A 16,395-nucleotide genomic window follows, 5' to 3' on the forward strand; every position below is an offset into this window, starting at 1 on the left:
AAGGGAAAGGAAGGAAGGGAGACAGAGAAATGACAGGAAGACAGGCAAGCAGGCAGGAAGGTAGGCAGCCATTAGAAGCCTGCCTTTCACCCACTGGTGGGGAGGGAGCAAAAGGCAGCCTTCAAATGGCTTCCTGCCTCTTAAAGCAAGCAGCCCACAGTAACCTAATTTGAATAGAAAGAGTGAAGACTATTTGCAGGTGGAAAGGGGGCTTGAGTATAGAGAGTATAGAATGTAGAGAGTCTGTTTCTCTGGTGCTGAACTTCCTTTCCCCCCGTTGTGATGGAACATTCCTTTTCTGTCCATTGATGATATTTAACTGTTTTCTGTCAGAGTTTGCTTCAGTGTATCTAGTTATTAAATGATGTTCAATGTTACTTAAGCAAGTATGTCTCCCACATGATATTAGTTCACACTGGATTCAACCACAGACTGTGCTGTAAATGAAGAGGTGGAATATTGCCCAATCAGGAGGAGTTTCTGGCATATTTATAAATAGAATATATATACCTCACCTCCTGAACAGTAGGGGCGGGGCGGGGAAGTACTGGGTAAATGCAACTTTGGCAGGGAGTGTTAGTTGGAGGCAGCAAAACAGTGGCCATGTTGTCATTGGGGAGGGGGGAGATGGACTGAGGAGAGGCAATAGTAATCAGTAAGGCTCCAGGAGAACCTCTCAGCAGAGAACTGTCTCACTCAAAGATCAGTAGCTTTTTGATGAGGTTCTAGCCTGAAAGGGCCAGCGGTGGGCTGGTCACAGAGAGGCTACCAATGAATCAGGATGCCACGAATTGCCCCCATGGCTTCGGTTTTATAACTAAAGGATAAGAATCTGAAACTTTCAAAATTGTAATCTCAAACTGTAAACTATGGCATAAAGGAGGTCATCTCAACAGACTGAGTTGACTTTGTTACATAGCAACTACAGTCTTCAATATATGGTCACATCCAATTTTCAGCTCACAGGATCACTGCCTCATGGTATGTGGTAATCATGAGGACTGGAAGCCAGAGAAAGAAAGAAGAGGATAGGAAGAAACTCTGAATAGCTACCCATTCTCTGAACACCGTCCATCTTTTGCACTGAATGAGGCACGGATCCTGTGGAAAAACAGTATGTGATCATAGAATTAAACAATTTATTATAACATATGTGAACAATGGAGTGGATTATGATAATTAATAATAACAAGAAGGGACCTGCAAGAAAATTATGAGGATGGCATATCCCTTCCCCCCTCCACTTCCTTCCCTCTCTCCTCTTCTCTAACAATCTCCCCCCTTCTCAATTGGTTCCTTTCCGTCAATCTTCCCCACCTCTCTTTCTTCCCTTCCCACTCTCTATTTCTATCCTTTCCCTTCTCGGACAATCTCTCCCTCTTTCCCCCCTCTCCTTATCTGTCAACCTACCCCATCTGTCTTTTGTCCCTCAACCATTCTTGATCAATTTTCCTCTACTACTCCCTGTCAACCTATCCTTTCTCTTTCCTCCCATCCCCTTATTTGTCAACCTACCCCCTCTCTCTTTTGGTCCCACATGCCTCCTCTGTCAATCTACTCCTCCCTTTCTTTGTCAACAGACCCCCTTTCTATTTCTCTCCCTTGTCCTTCTCTAACAATCTCCTCCCACTAGCCGTGGGAGCAATGAGCCCAGGGCAGCTCCCAGATTCCACCCCTACCATGGCCAGGTCAGGAGTGGCTCCCAGCTGCCAATGCAGCATCAGGGCCCAGAGCAATTCCCATATGCTGACGCCACCCACTCTGAAGGAGAAAGGTTAAGTGTGTTGTCTGTGCATGCTTTTTTTTTAATTTGGGGGGAATTTAAACCCCCTAATGTGTTTTTTTAATTTCAATTTTTTTGCTGCAAACTGCGGGGGCAGGGTCCCCCAAATTCATAGGATTTAGATATCTGCAGATGGGGGCCACAATGCTGGAATATGCTAACTATTGTATGTCACATAGATAAATTGCTGCCTAGGAGCTTACAGTCTACAACTTATGCAGACAACACTAATGGAGAAGCAGCCAGGGACAAGTGAATGTTGGTAGATGGTAGGGGGGAGTTAGGTGACTGATAAAGATCAGAGGTAGCCAGAAAATTGGAAGGTTTCACTTATTTTGAATATTCAATTGGAAAGGAAAAGTATTCAAGGTACAATTGAAATGTTTGTGGTTTCCCATCAAGTATACAAAATAAACTAAAATATCATCAAAGCTGTGTCCGTTTGAACACATCTGAAACATAGAGAAAAGCTGTACTACATTCTAGAAATTGCTGCAGGAGATAAGAACATAAGAAGTGATTTGGAGTACTGTACTCTCATTTGGAGTACTGTGTGCAGTTCTGGTCGCCGCATCTCAAAAAGGATATTATAGCATTGGAGAAAGTCCAGAAAAGGGCAACTAGAATGATTAAAGGGCTGGAACACTTTCCCTATGAAGAAAGGTTGAAACGCTTGGGACTCTTTAGCTTGGAGAAACGTCGACTGCGGGGTGACATGATAGAGGTTTACAAGATAATGCATGGGATGGAGAAAGTAGAGAAAGAGGTACTTTTCTCCCTTTCTCACAATACAAGAACTTGTGGGCATTCGATGAAATTGCTGAGCAGACAGGTTAAAACGGATAAAAGGAAGTACTTCTTCACCCAAAGGGTGATTAACATGTGGAATTCACTGCCACAGGAGGTGGCAGCGGCCACAAGCATGGCCACCTTCAAGAGGGGGTTAGATAAAAATATGGAGCAGAGGTCCATCAGTGGCTATTAGCCACAGTGTGTGTGTGTGTATATGTGTATGTATGTGTGTGTATATATATATATATATATATATATATATATATATATATATATATATATATATATATAATTTTTTTGGCCACTGTGTAACACAGAGTGTTGGACTGGATGGGCCATTGGCCTGATCCAACATGGCTTCTCTTATGTTCTTATGTTCTTACTCATATACATATGCTAAAAGAGGCTTCTTAATCCCCCATCAAACAACACTGCATGCATCCTTAGGATAATGATCACTCACCCTTTGGGCTGGCTCTCAAACTCTTCTGCCCATTGCTCCTGGGCATCTTCAGTAGAGAGATCTATATCTCGTGTTGTGGCAAAATTTAACTCACTGCCTTCGGTTCCATGGAAATAAATTGCATTTCCATCTGACTGACAGCTATGCTGTAGATAAAAGGAGGGGTATGGTTAAATTGGTTTTGTACAGCAGCTTAAAAAAAACAATTAGCCATTGACTGATTAAAGATGCTCAGCCAAAGAGAAAGTGTGTGTTTAATTCTCCTGCATCTAATCATTTATTCATACTATACTTTATTTAGATACCTTTAGGGCTGTTCCCAACATAGCTTTTTGTCACATCTTTGAATATAATATCATGCAGAGTTACTCCAGTCTAAACCCACTGAAACCAATAGGTTAAGACTGGAGTAACTCTTGCCCTCTCAATGACTGCCAACCACAAATGGTTCCATAGCACAGTAAATACTCTGTTAAAGTGCAATGTATCAAAAATCCAAATGCTTTTCCACACTAAGCACATTGTCCAAAATCTTTAGTTAAATTCCATTGAGCAAGACCATCTCAACGGTTCCGGGCTACAGCAGTATCATGCTGAGGTTGTATCTGCACAAAGCATAAATCCCCTTAAATTGTGTTACTCTGCCTTCATTCCAAAGGATGCATTGTCCAAATATTTGAATTTTCCATCCACGGTAATCCCTGGAGCAAGGTGTTTTTTTTTTCATTAGAGTACCCTACTCAGACTTCGTTGGTTAATCATGTTTCATTTGAACAGAGAAGAGCTCAGAAATAATTTGAGGTTTTGTTAGCACAAAATTCAATAATTTTACAGCTAAGTGAAGTCAGGCCCCTTTTGTCATTAAAGGCAAATTCAGAGACACCATCACAACATCCAGTTCAATATCACAGATGGGAAATGCTGCAAGACTTTCTAGGCAACCTAGGAATCAGTTTGACTTTCATTTCAGCAATGTCTTCCCATACAGTTTATTAACAGAGATAATCTCATGTCACTAAGTTTGACTATTTGCTAACAATTTTACTGGAAGAAATCTGGGTGTCATCAATTTTGGTCACAGGAGGCCTGGGAATGTAACAACGGAAGCTAATGTTACAATGGAAATAATGTAATAACACATGCAGTAAAACAGCTTTAGTCCTCAAAATAAATGGCCAATTCACACAATTTAATGATATCTGGAAACATTCCATGTAATTTTCTATGGAGAATTTGAGAAAAAGCAGCAAGAGGCTTAGAACAGTCTCAAGCTCTTTGTACACTAGAACAAAAAGGGAATGCATCCTAGAAGCAAGGTGATGACCCTGGTAGTGACAGAAGACACCTGTGATTTGGGTCTCCACCCGCCACCGTAAAATGAAATGAAACAATAATTAGTGGGACTGAGCTACTATATAAATCCAAATTCTAATTCCACGAAAACAAATGGTTAAATGCCAAAAGACTTCTATGGATTGCATACACAGATTATTTACAGGAAGAAGAAGAAGAGGAGGAGGAGGAGGAGAAGGAGAAGGAGGAGATTGGATTTATACCCTGCCCTTCACTACCTGAAGGAGACTCAAAACAGACACCCTAAAGTAGATGGAGCTGAGAGAGTTCTGACAGAAACTGCTCTTGAGAGGAACAGCTCTGCAAGAACTTGTGACTGACTCAAGATTACAACAGCAGTTGTATGTAGAGGAGTGGGGAATCACACCCGGTTCTCGCAGATAAGAGTCCACACACTTAACCACTACACCAAACTGGCTCTTTGTTCTAGGTAGACCTAGAACAACAAGAGATGACACAACTGGAGAATAAAAGAGGTGTAGCTTTATTTACAATAGCTAAGGTCTGCAATGGACTTACAATAGTTCCACAAATAATACTCAACTGCAGTACATGTTATGGCTTGTTCTATTGCAGGGATGTGGAATTCACTCAGCCCAGGTCTCAAACTGCTAGATCATTATGAGGGGGTCACTCCTCCAGCTTTACTCCAACCCACCAGCACAACTAGAATCCCTCTGTGCTGCCGGCAGGTTGGGGTTTAAAGATATTCTTGACTGGTAACCTGGTATTTCTGTATGTTAAGCGACTTTTCTTCAAACAAAAATTACCTTTCTAGTCCAAATCACCCTGGATTTAGGAGAAAACCTTAGACATGTCACTTGATATTCAAAGTCAAGTAGGCACCCCTGATGTCCTGTGGGGGGTGACAGGCTCCCATCATTGAAGGGAAGGCAATGAAGGCAGTGGGCTGCCTCTGCGGCGTGACAGAGAGTTGGCATTTAGAGTTTAAAACCCTGCTCTTTGTCACACACCAGAGATGGCATGCTGCCTTCATTGAAGGGAAGACAATTTGCCTTCCCTTCAATGATGGGAGCCTGCCGCCCCCCCCCCCCCCAATTTGGGGGGTATTTATTATACCCTATGGGGACAGTCCCCATAGAGTGTAGTTGAGCCAAATAAATTTGGCAATATTGATAATTCCCGAACCCCAGTATTTTGCCAATACTGGGAATCGGGATTATCAGCAGATACCAATATTTTTTGGGTTCGGTAGATTCCCCCACTTATTGGAACGTGCAGGATTAAATTCTTCCATATATCCCTGGGTATATATCTCTCCCCTCATTGCTGACCAACCTGACGGTGTTCTGAAGTAAGTTCCACACAGTCCAGGCAATAACTTCACCCCAATTCCATACTTGCTTTAGTCCACAAAAAAACTTTCTGCATGCCTTAGACCAGAGGTGTGAAAACTCATCATTATGAGGGAAGGATCTAACATAAATGTCACTTTGTTAGGCCTGGCCATATAATAATAATAATAATAACTTTTTATTTGTATCCCGCAGGCTCAGGGCGGCTCACAACACATGAATACAGTATACAATAAAACCATGTGCAGTCAATTATAAATTCATATACAATTCAATATAAAATCATCCTTAAAAACATTAAAATTACATTAGAGTTAAGATTATGGTGCTATAATTAAGATCTTTCATAAATTCCAGTGATTAGAACATAAAACATAGGATGTATCCAACAGGACTTTCTGGCTCGGTTTATGTGAAGGCTGTTTTAAAGAGGTGGGTCTTACAGGCCCTGCGGAATTGATCTAAGCATCGCAGGGCCCGTACCTCCTCCGGGAGTTGGTTCCACAGTAGGGGGGCCGCTACAGAGAAGGCCCGATCCCGGGTGGACTTCAATCTGGCCTCCTTTGGCCCAGGGATATTCAGCTGGTTCTTACCAGCTGACCTCAGCGCTCTCTGGGGTTCATGCGGGGAGAGACGGTCCCTCAAGTAGGCAGGTCCATAAAATGTAACATGAGGTACTGGAGATATAAACTTTATAAAGGTGATTTCAGATCCCAATTTGCAATAGCAAGTGAATGACAATAGCAGGCTTGATTGGATTAGCTGTGATATGCAGAGGGGTAGTAGGCATGGACATACCAGCATTAGTAATGAGACAGGAAACCTAGGTATCAATTCCATCCAGGAAGATTCAGTCCAAGCGGCTGCAAAGAATAAATGGATATATCTGACATTAGAACCACATTCAGTTTCTGACCTAAGAGTGGCAGTGTTTTTACAAGGAAATTTCAAAAGGGAGGCAAGAAAGAGAGACTGCTGAATTGAAATTGATAATGAAGCTCAAGACAATGTAGGCTCCTGGAATGAACTGAAGGCTAGTTTTCCCGCCTCATTACCAATGTGTGCTATTATCATTTGGCATCTGAAATTACTCCAGTCTCCAAAATATATGGACCAATCCAAGGGTGATAACAGACAGGCAGTTTGGGGCGGAGTGAAGGCGTCCCAAATCGGGCCAGTTCAAAAAGAGTCATCCGGAAGCCCCCCCACGCTCCCCAGCAAGGCGGCTCCATCCTGTCTGCAAGAAAGCCAGGGGCCTCCAGATAGGGAGGCACATCAGAAGCCAGACTCCTCTTTATTAACCCCAATGGGTCAAGTGCGCATGCACTCAAGCGTGCTCAGGCTGTTGTTGTTGTTTTTTAAAGCAGAAGCGGCTTGGGGGGCTTGGTGCCTACACACAGCCAAGTCACCTCACTTGCGCTCTTCCCCATCCAGATGGCAAGGAGGTGACTGGCAGTTGGCTCAAATATTTGCTACCACTTTGGAAGTGGTAGCTTTTAGAGCCACTCTCAGGAGCCTGGAGGATGGGATGAGTACAGGACGGGGACGGGTGGCAGATGTTTGTGTGTGGAAGGATTTATTGGGTCGATTTCAGCGGCGTCTCTGAGTCGGCCCAAAGTGCCAGTCTGTAATCACCCAAAGTGTTCTAATTCCTAATCAAGGTCTTTTTGAAAGAAAATAAATCCATATAGGAACAGAGAAATCCAATCTTTTTATTTAAAAAAAGCAACAACTTTTCAGAATAAGCCAAAATAATTTCCTCAGTGCACACTGTACTTGCCAGAAGAATCCATCCACCCTCCTTCCCTCTGAAGAAGTGTGCTTGCACACAAAAGCTTACATCTTGAATAAAAAATTGTTGGTCTTGAAGCTGCCATCATGGACTCCAACTTTCTCTCTCTTTCTCTTTCTTCCCTCTCCTTCCCCAAAAGAGGAGTGGTCCCAGAGAAGAAAGAAGTGCTCTGTGGGGGGGGGGGGAGGGGGAGAGAGGCTTATCTTTGTATTTCTCCTGCATGGAGCTCTGTGTGTGAGAGAGAGAGAAAGGGGAGGGGGAGACAGGCAAGAGGCAGGAAACAGAAAGCAGGAGAAGGAAGTTGTTGGGGGCCACATTTGAGCCCTGGGGAGGCCAGATCTGTTCTGCGGGCTGCATGCCTGACACCCTGGTCTATGAAATCTCTCCTCAGCTATCAAGTGGGAAATTACCAGTTAGAATCTAGAAGAGCCCTGCTACCCTCACTGAATATATGCTCCTCCTTGCTTCATAAACCATTGTATTGTTCTTCTGCTAACTCCTCAGCATATGAACTGACATCCTGCCACCTTTTGCAGATTGGAAGCACAACCCTTTGCTTGCCTGTTTTCTGAGTGTTCACAAACTGCACACTCAACATTCAGATTTTAAAGTTGTACAGTACTATCATGCCATTCATGGTTTTGTGACTTATTCTCAGGCCACAATTTGATTAAGTGACATTGTCTTCAGCCCATTTTTATTCTTCCAGCATCATCACTGTAATCATGACAGCACTAAATTTCATGGGAAGTTTGTCCCCTCCCCTCCACTATTGGGAACCATATCACTCACGATTAGTGGATTTTGTCACTTCCAATGACCCCAGCAATCAATCCCCTGAGGGTCTACTTTAACCTTTTATACCAATATACAGAACAAAGTTTCATCTCACCACATGGATAACTACTAGACTGTTGAAAAATCAAGGCCTCGTCTGTTTTTATGTATAGCCCACCTTTCTACCCAATGGGAGCCCGAAGTGCCTTACATTGTTCTCCTCTCCTCCATTTTATCTTCACAATAATCCATTGAAGTTGATTAGGCTGAAAGTGGATAATCTCAAAAAATTGACATCGAGGACAGATGTGGGAGCACAGCCCTGAGCTTCGTGGATAAGTGCACCTGTTGGTTTACTTATCTTCAACAGTTTTTAAACTGTTTTTAATTAATGTTACCAGCATAACAAATTAGCCTTTAACTCACTGAGACTTTTTTCACCTCTTCTGCAGCCCAAATAATGGGTGGCAATAAACGGCGGCATGAAAAAGAGGCAATGGAGGACTCCAATCCGCAGCCAGCTCAAAAGCGAACTGAGATAGGAGAGTTTTTTACAATAAATAAGAATGATTTATACAACATCTCGGTCTCTAACTATTACTCTCCTTTGGCTGCTGAAGAGTCTGATCCCATTAAGGAACAGGAATCAGGCTGTAGAAGCAACCCCTCTTATGATCCAACTACAGCAGCTGAATTTAATTATCCAGAACTTACGCTATAACTGTAGCAAATTGTAGAAGATACAATGTTCTCTTGCAGGTCTGGTGCAGTTGGTTCAAAAACCAATTGTGAGGGAAAACTCTAATGCTAATGTCAACCCTTCACCTGCAAAGGCTCCAAATAATGCCAATTTTAATGGTACAGCCTCTATTTCAGCACAGCCAGTACTGCTGCCTCAGAAGGGGGAGTCATCGAGGAATTCTTGGCATTTGATTCTGCAGTCCAACAACATAAGCCTCACAATTATAACTTTCAGGGGCAAATTGCCATTTTGGAATTTCAAACTGTTAGCTACTAACCATATTCTGGAGCTATTTAAAGGCACAAAACATCCTATGGATCTTATAACTGTGGAAGTGCTAAATTCCTCCAGATAGGCAAAGAGTTATGCTTTCCTTTGGCAGCCTATTTCCCCCCCCTCTTTGTTTTTTGCTCAGAAAGCTGATTTACGTTCCAAGGGGATCACCTTTTCAAGAGTCTTTGTCAACACAGCAGTTACCTCCCTCCTTCCAAAGCGGTCTCGGAGTGTTTCACAGGTTGTTTCTCAAAAGGCAGACACCAGCCTCAATGTGGAAAGTCAAGTTACAGGACTTCAGTCACACTGTCATTGGGAAGAGGAGACTGAGCTGATAACAGTAGATGAAGCATCAGTCTGTCATATGAGTGTTGTGGAATCCCTTACACTTGAAAACTCAGTGGAGGGTAACCTGTTGAGCTCATTTGAAAGCTTTGATAGGGAGGTGCAACTAAGGATCACAGACAGACTAAATGGGTTAAGAAACAGACTATTTGCATAATGTCCTCTCAACAGTCTCCAGGCAAGGTTGTTCTCCCCCCTTGGTTCTAAGAGCCGCTCTTCTTCAAATATCCCTCTTGTCAAGCAATTCTCTGAATCCATCGAACCTGATCGAGCACTTGGTCCAAGATAAGGAAGGCATCGGCTGTATTGTGTCTATCGAACATTGAGGGGGCAGATTTGTTGACAGTGTCTCCTGATAAAGGGGAGGTCCAGGCCCACCTTGTAAAGGGAAGGAAGGGCAGCAATGGTTGTGTTTTCCTGGATGTGAGCGGTGGCTTGGACACTATTACCTCTCTGGTATGACTAGATACAACTTTCACCCACAGTTCTAACATCAAGAGACCCTCTGGCTCAGTCTTGTCCTTGATATTATGGAGTATAAGAGGGTGGCATTGCAGACTGAGTTGAGATCAGTGCTATGGATTTTATGAGTAAATTCGATATAGTTCTCTGCCAGGAAACATGGTGTCTAAAGGATCCACCCCTAAGTGGTTATAACACTTTTGCCCTTCCAGCCCAGGTTTCAGAGCATGGCAGAGCAAAAGTGGGCCTTTGTATTCTAATTTCCTCTCTGCTTCAATTAGAGGCAATTCCACTCCCACACTATGATAATTTTGTGTTAGCTCTTACGTTTGTGATTCAGAATATCCATTGTATAATTGTAAATGTACATATTCCCCCTGGGGGGCCAAATGATCATTTTTGTGCCAGGTTTATGGGTTTGGAATCCCATTTGGTCAATTTAATCTCTACCCATCCAGCTGTCTACATCATTATAGGTGGTGACTTTAATGCATGTATTGGTTCAGACAACCCTGGCGTATCTGTCAAGAACAGCACCATTCACTCAAGCGGCTCGAAAGAAAAACGTATTCTAATGAGGTCCTCAAAAGACACAAAAATCGATTATGTGGGCCTGCTTCTTAAACAGCTGTTAACTAATGTCAATCTCATGGTACTGAATGGGTTTTTTCCCTAAGGATCACCCAGCAGAATATACATATTGGTTGGGCACCAGAATGAGTACGATTGATTATATTTTAGTTTCTGAGGAAGTTGTTCAATTCGTGGAACATTTTGAAGTGGTGTCATATTGTGAGAGCAATCACTTATTCTGAAAGTTGAGACACACGACCTAGCACGGCACCATGCTAGGCAAAGGGCTAAGAGATTAGATTTGGCAGAAGCAGCATGCTATAGCCGCCCTAGATGGACAGCTTCACTGGAAAGGAGACTGATCCGTCTCCTGTCCTCAGAATCAGTAGTTAAAGGAACCAATATTTTAATAAATGCAAAGGATATACATTTATGTTTAGCTGAATATTACCTAATCATGTCAGAAATACAGCAGGTGCTAGTAAGGTCTAAGCAAGAATGGATACAGCCCAGACCCTCCCTGCATAAATCATTGTTCGACCTAGAATGCAGACAGGCTTAAGGTTTTCCTAATGCAATTTATGGTATGTACAGAAATAACCCTGAGATTGTTACCATAATGAACCTCAAATATCAAAAGGCCCAATACAAGGCACTGCTCAGGAGAAAGAAGCAGGAAAGTGTTAAAGCCTTGTGGGTAGATTTGTGGATGGCAGCGAAAGAAAAGAATTCTACTCTGTTTTGGAAATTAATTTCTAATTTAGAGAGCCAGTCTGCAAATGTTTTTGATATACCAACTTCCCCAGAGCGGTGGGTCCATCACTATAAATCCTTGTTTGGTGAGGCTATCTCAGAATCCCCTAATCTGAAGTGCTTGCATGCCCTACCTCCCTGGCCCCCAGTATCCAGCTCGGAAGTTAATCAGCTTACTGACATATTGAGATCTGGGGGAAAACCCAGAATAGATCTAATCTCCCCAGAAATGATCAAGAGAAATAAAGACTGGTGGGTGCCTATTCTAGCCAACCTGTTTGATCAGGCTGGGAGGATACCTAAAGACTGAGGGACTGCCATCATTATCCCCTTGTATAAAAAAGGAAACAAGGAAGACCCTAATAATTATAGGCCAATCCGTTTGCTTAGCACTGTGAGCCTATTATATGCTAGGCAACTATGGGGTAAATTTAGAGATTGGCTGGTGTACGACTACCATCTGGCTAAGGAGCAAGTGGGCTTTAGAGAGGGTCATTCTGTGATAGATCACTGCATGCGTTTGGACCACCTGATTTTTAAGTATTCCTCCAATTCGAGGTTGTCCCTATACACAGCCTTTCTGGATCTTAGATCTGCCTTTGATTCAGTATCTACAGCAATCTTATGGAACAAACTAAGCACCACTAACATTGACAGACGGCTACTTTCCCTTATCCAGGCCTTGCATGACCAGACATTTATTAGGGTCAAATGCTCTCATTAGGGACTCTTGACAGACACCATTGGTACAGTCAAGAGGTTAAATAAGATTGCCTCCTGGCCCCTCTTCTTTTTAAATGTTTATGTTAATGATCTGGTAGCATACATAAATCAAATCACCATCCTCCAAAATTAGGAAACAACAAGTTGGAATTCTCCTTTACATGGACGATGCCGTCCTCTTGTCAAGAACATCCACAGGTCTCAGAAGAGCACTGAAAGCCTTTGCTCAGTTTTGCCAGTCCAATAAATTGGAGGTAAATCATTCTAAAACTAAAGTAATGGCGTTTGAAAAGAGAACACCGAGATCCGCTGGGGAACTTTCGGTTTCGGCGACCCAAGATAGTGAGTGGTCCTGGCTAGCTCCCGGAGATCACTCCCTAATCAGGCGGTGGAGGAGTCCCCCGGGCTTGGGGGGCTCGAGTCTGGGACCCAGGGAGGGTCTGAGCAGGCAGGCGGCTCAAAGGTGTGGAGTGGGAAGTGCAGCGACGGCTGCCACCTAATCCTACCATCGCTGCAAAACCTTGCCATCCCGATTGCCATTTTTAAATGACATCGGGGTTGAACACCGGACCTTCTTTTCTGTTTTTTAACTTTGTATCTCTCCATTCTGCATGACCTGACTTGAAGCGGCTGTCTGTAAGTGTTTTCTTCCCACCTCTTATATGTTTGGAGTGGCAAGACTCTTGAGATTGAAAGACTGAAAAGAGCAGTGGAGGTGACTTTAAAGGAGAAAAGGGTGGGGGGGAATCACCCGGCTCTCTCTTTCTCCTCATCAAGGCTTTCAAAAGACACTGCCTGAACTACTTACTTTTGATAGTTTTGCTCTGGAAATATCTTTCTTAATTCACACCAGTCTTACTTTAAAGAGGACTTATTATTGGTTCTATCCCAAATTGAATCGATTTCTCCCATGCCAAGGAGCTGTGTTTTTACCCTTTCTTTTCTGTTTTTTTTTTTTTTTTTTAAATCAGAGTAGTGTGTGTTAAATTGGCTTGGCCCTGGATTACAATGTAAACCCTATGCTGTCCTGGATTACAATTTAAACTTCATATCATTTAAACTCTATATAGCATTGACTGGTTGAACTCATACATGATCTGACATCACAGAATTTGACTTGACAGAACTACTGGGCTTGATTTGAGAATATAAACTGCTGGTTTTGTAGTACTTTGTGACATTTGATGCATTTAAGTGGCTGTTATTGTTAGTGTAACACTATACTGTTTACTATTCTCCTAATCATTATTTGGGGGCCTCTGAAATTGTTGTAGTAAGTTGGAAGGCACTGTTCCCAAACAATTTAACACTTCTGTTGTCTGAGCTGGTAAAATAGGAACGTTCTGTTACATAACAATTTTGTGAGGTGTAAACACTTAAATTGCTTTGCTGAAATGTCAGAGAAACCTGATAACAAGATGGCTGCTGGGTTTAAGGAGGGCATAAAAAAGAGACAATCAAGAGATCAGCGATCCCTTTGCCCAGCTTGGCACTTGGTCCAGGGAGATTTACAACTATATCTACATCTTCAACTATGTAGGGAAATATGAAAGAAATGCAAAATACTCTCCTAACAGCCATAGCACAATTAACTCATAAGGTGGATAATATAGGAGAACAGATGACAGAGATCAAACAAGAATTACAGGAAAACAGAAAACAGACAGAAGAGACTAACAAAGTCTTAAAGGCTTTAGATGGACAAGTGACAGACAATACTCAAAAAATCCAACAGCTGGAAAAAGACCAGGAAGTATATGATACCAGATACCTTCAATTAGAAATTGACAGAGCAGCCTGCATGCTGAGGTTTCAAAACGTGCTGGAGGAAAAATCCGAAGACTTGCAGAAAATGTTAAGCCAATCCTTTGCAGAAATTTTACAAGTGCCACCAGAGAAGATAGAAGAGTAAAATTGATCAAGTCAAGTGGGTCCCATCAAGTTTCACAAGGAGGAATAAGTTGCCTAGAGAAATCCATTTGAAGCTTACAAAGAAGAGGCCCAGAGATAATATTTTGAGGCAAGTAAGAGATAAGACGGTGGTGATTGCAGGGAACACGGTGAACATTTGGGGAGAGGTTCCATGGCTAGTGAGACAGAAGAGAATACCAAGCCTTGACAAATTTTTAAAAAGAAAGAAAGATACCATATACTTGGCTAATGCCAGAAGGTTTGCTTTTCATGTATGAAGACAATAGATATAGGATTAATTCCACTTTTAAAGCTGAAAGTTTTTTGGAGAAAAATCAGAAGAAAGAGGGAAGGAAAAAGAAGGAAGAGGAAGAAGAAGGAACCTCGGAGGATGAAGATTCAAGCGGAACAAAGAAATACTCAACGAGATCTCAGACCACAAAAGATAAAAAGGATAGTGATAAGAAAAATCCATAATGGCATCATTAGTCTCTATTAATGTAAATTGACAGCTCCCCCATAAAAAGGAGGAAGACTTTTAAATACTTAGCTAAATTGGAGGTGGACATAATTTGCTTGCAAGAAACTCACATATTGTCAAAAGATCAACAGCTTCTGAAAAATAAAAAATTTGGAAATGTATTTGTAGTGACTGACTTGAACAAGAAGAGAGGCTTGGCAATTTATGCAAAAGATAAATTTAATCCACAATTACGATTTGCCTCAGTTGATGAGAGAATTCTATTAGTGGAAATCACTATAGAAAGTAAATATATATATATTGGCAAATATATATGCACCAAATGAACATCAAGAAAAGTTTTTCAAAGACTTGCATTTTAAATTGGCCAACCCAGAATATCCAGAATGCTGTGTAATAGGAGATTTTAATGCGCTCTTTGACATACAGCTGGACAAAAAAGAACAACACATCAAAACTAAAGGATTACAGCTTCCTACAAGCTTTTTGAAACTGGCCAAAGAACTGGACCTAGTTGATGCATGGCGAACAAGATATCCAAAATTGAGAGACTTCACGTACTACTCTGCTAGCCATCAATCTTAGTCAAGAATTGATATGTGCTGGATGTCCATAGATTTGATTAAAGATCTACTTGAAGCTGAAATCCAACCAAGAGTGATATCAGACCACAACCCAATAACTATAAAAATTAAGGGACCCCAAGTGAGAAGGTCCTGGAGGTTAAATACACAAATCTTAAAAGATAAAAACTTTCTTCAAGAGACAAAAATAGAAATGGAATTGTTCTTTAAACAGAATACAACCCAAGATGTGAAGATCCAAGTGGTCTGGGACACAGCTAAAGCATATTTCAGAGGGCTTGCAATTAAATTTAATGCCAAGAAAAGAAAAGAGAAAGCTGAACATTTTCAAAAACTAATGACCCAAATAGAAAAAGCTGAGAAGAATTTAAAGGCTCAACCTACTAAGCAAGAGTTTTAAGAAAGGATTAAAAAATACAACATCAACTTAATCTATTAAGTTGAGAAGAAGTGGAGAAAAAGTTAAGATTTGCTAGGTAAAATTACTTTGAATTTGCCAACAAACCGGGAAGATGGTTGGCATATAAATTGAGAAAGGAAAGTTCTAAAAGAATAATAACAGTGTTGAGAGATGAAAACAATAAAGAAAAATTTCAAAGGCAGGATAGGTCAGATTGTGGAACAATTCGATAAAAAGCTGTATGAAACCAAGCAAATTAGAGATGAAGATCTAGAAAAATATCTCAAAAAGAATAACTTGAATAAATTTACAGAAGATCAACGGAAAATTTTGAATGAACCAATAACGATGAGGGCACTGGGTGAGGCAATAGGGGCACAAAAGAACGCTAAATCCCCAGGACCAGATGGCCTTCCTGCTGAATACTATAAAGCTTTTGAAGACTGTTTATCAATACCATTTAAACAACTAATGGAAATGATTCAAAGAGAAGCGGAAATTCCAAATTCGTGGCAAGAAGCAATAATATCCTTAATCCCAAAAGAGGGTGCTGACTTAAAAGATATAAAAAAATTGAGACCAATCTTTCTTCTGAATGTGGATTATAAAATTTTTCCTCAATATTGGCACAACGTTTAAAAAAAGATTTGTCAGTCATCATACATCAAGATCAGACAGGATTTCTACCTAGAAGATATCTGTAATATAATTGAATACTATGAGAACCATCCAGAGAAACAATTGGCATTTATATGTTTGGACGCAGAGAAGGCATTTGACAATGTCCGGTGGCAATTTATGATACAACAATTGAAGGGTATGGACCGTGGTGAGAACTTTTTAAGGACTATACAGTCAATATATTCCTCTCA

General features: G+C 41.5%; 1 protein-coding gene across 1 annotated transcript in view; it reads right to left on the reverse strand.

Moving 5' to 3' along the window:
* RELN (reelin) overlaps positions 1–16,395 on the reverse strand; it is a 659,346-nt gene that overhangs the window by 394,499 nt on the left and 248,452 nt on the right. The window contains exons 11-12 of the mRNA XM_060246073.1: positions 3,039–3,184; positions 1,054–1,101 (exon numbers count right to left, since the gene is read on the reverse strand). Coding sequence (XP_060102056.1) covers positions 1,054–1,101; positions 3,039–3,184 — 194 coding nt within the window. The remainder of the gene's footprint in view (positions 1–1,053; positions 1,102–3,038; positions 3,185–16,395) is intronic.

Source organism: Heteronotia binoei, chromosome 8 (assembly GCF_032191835.1).
Source record: "Heteronotia binoei isolate CCM8104 ecotype False Entrance Well chromosome 8, APGP_CSIRO_Hbin_v1, whole genome shotgun sequence".
NCBI classification, from domain to species: domain Eukaryota; kingdom Metazoa; phylum Chordata; class Lepidosauria; order Squamata; family Gekkonidae; genus Heteronotia; species Heteronotia binoei.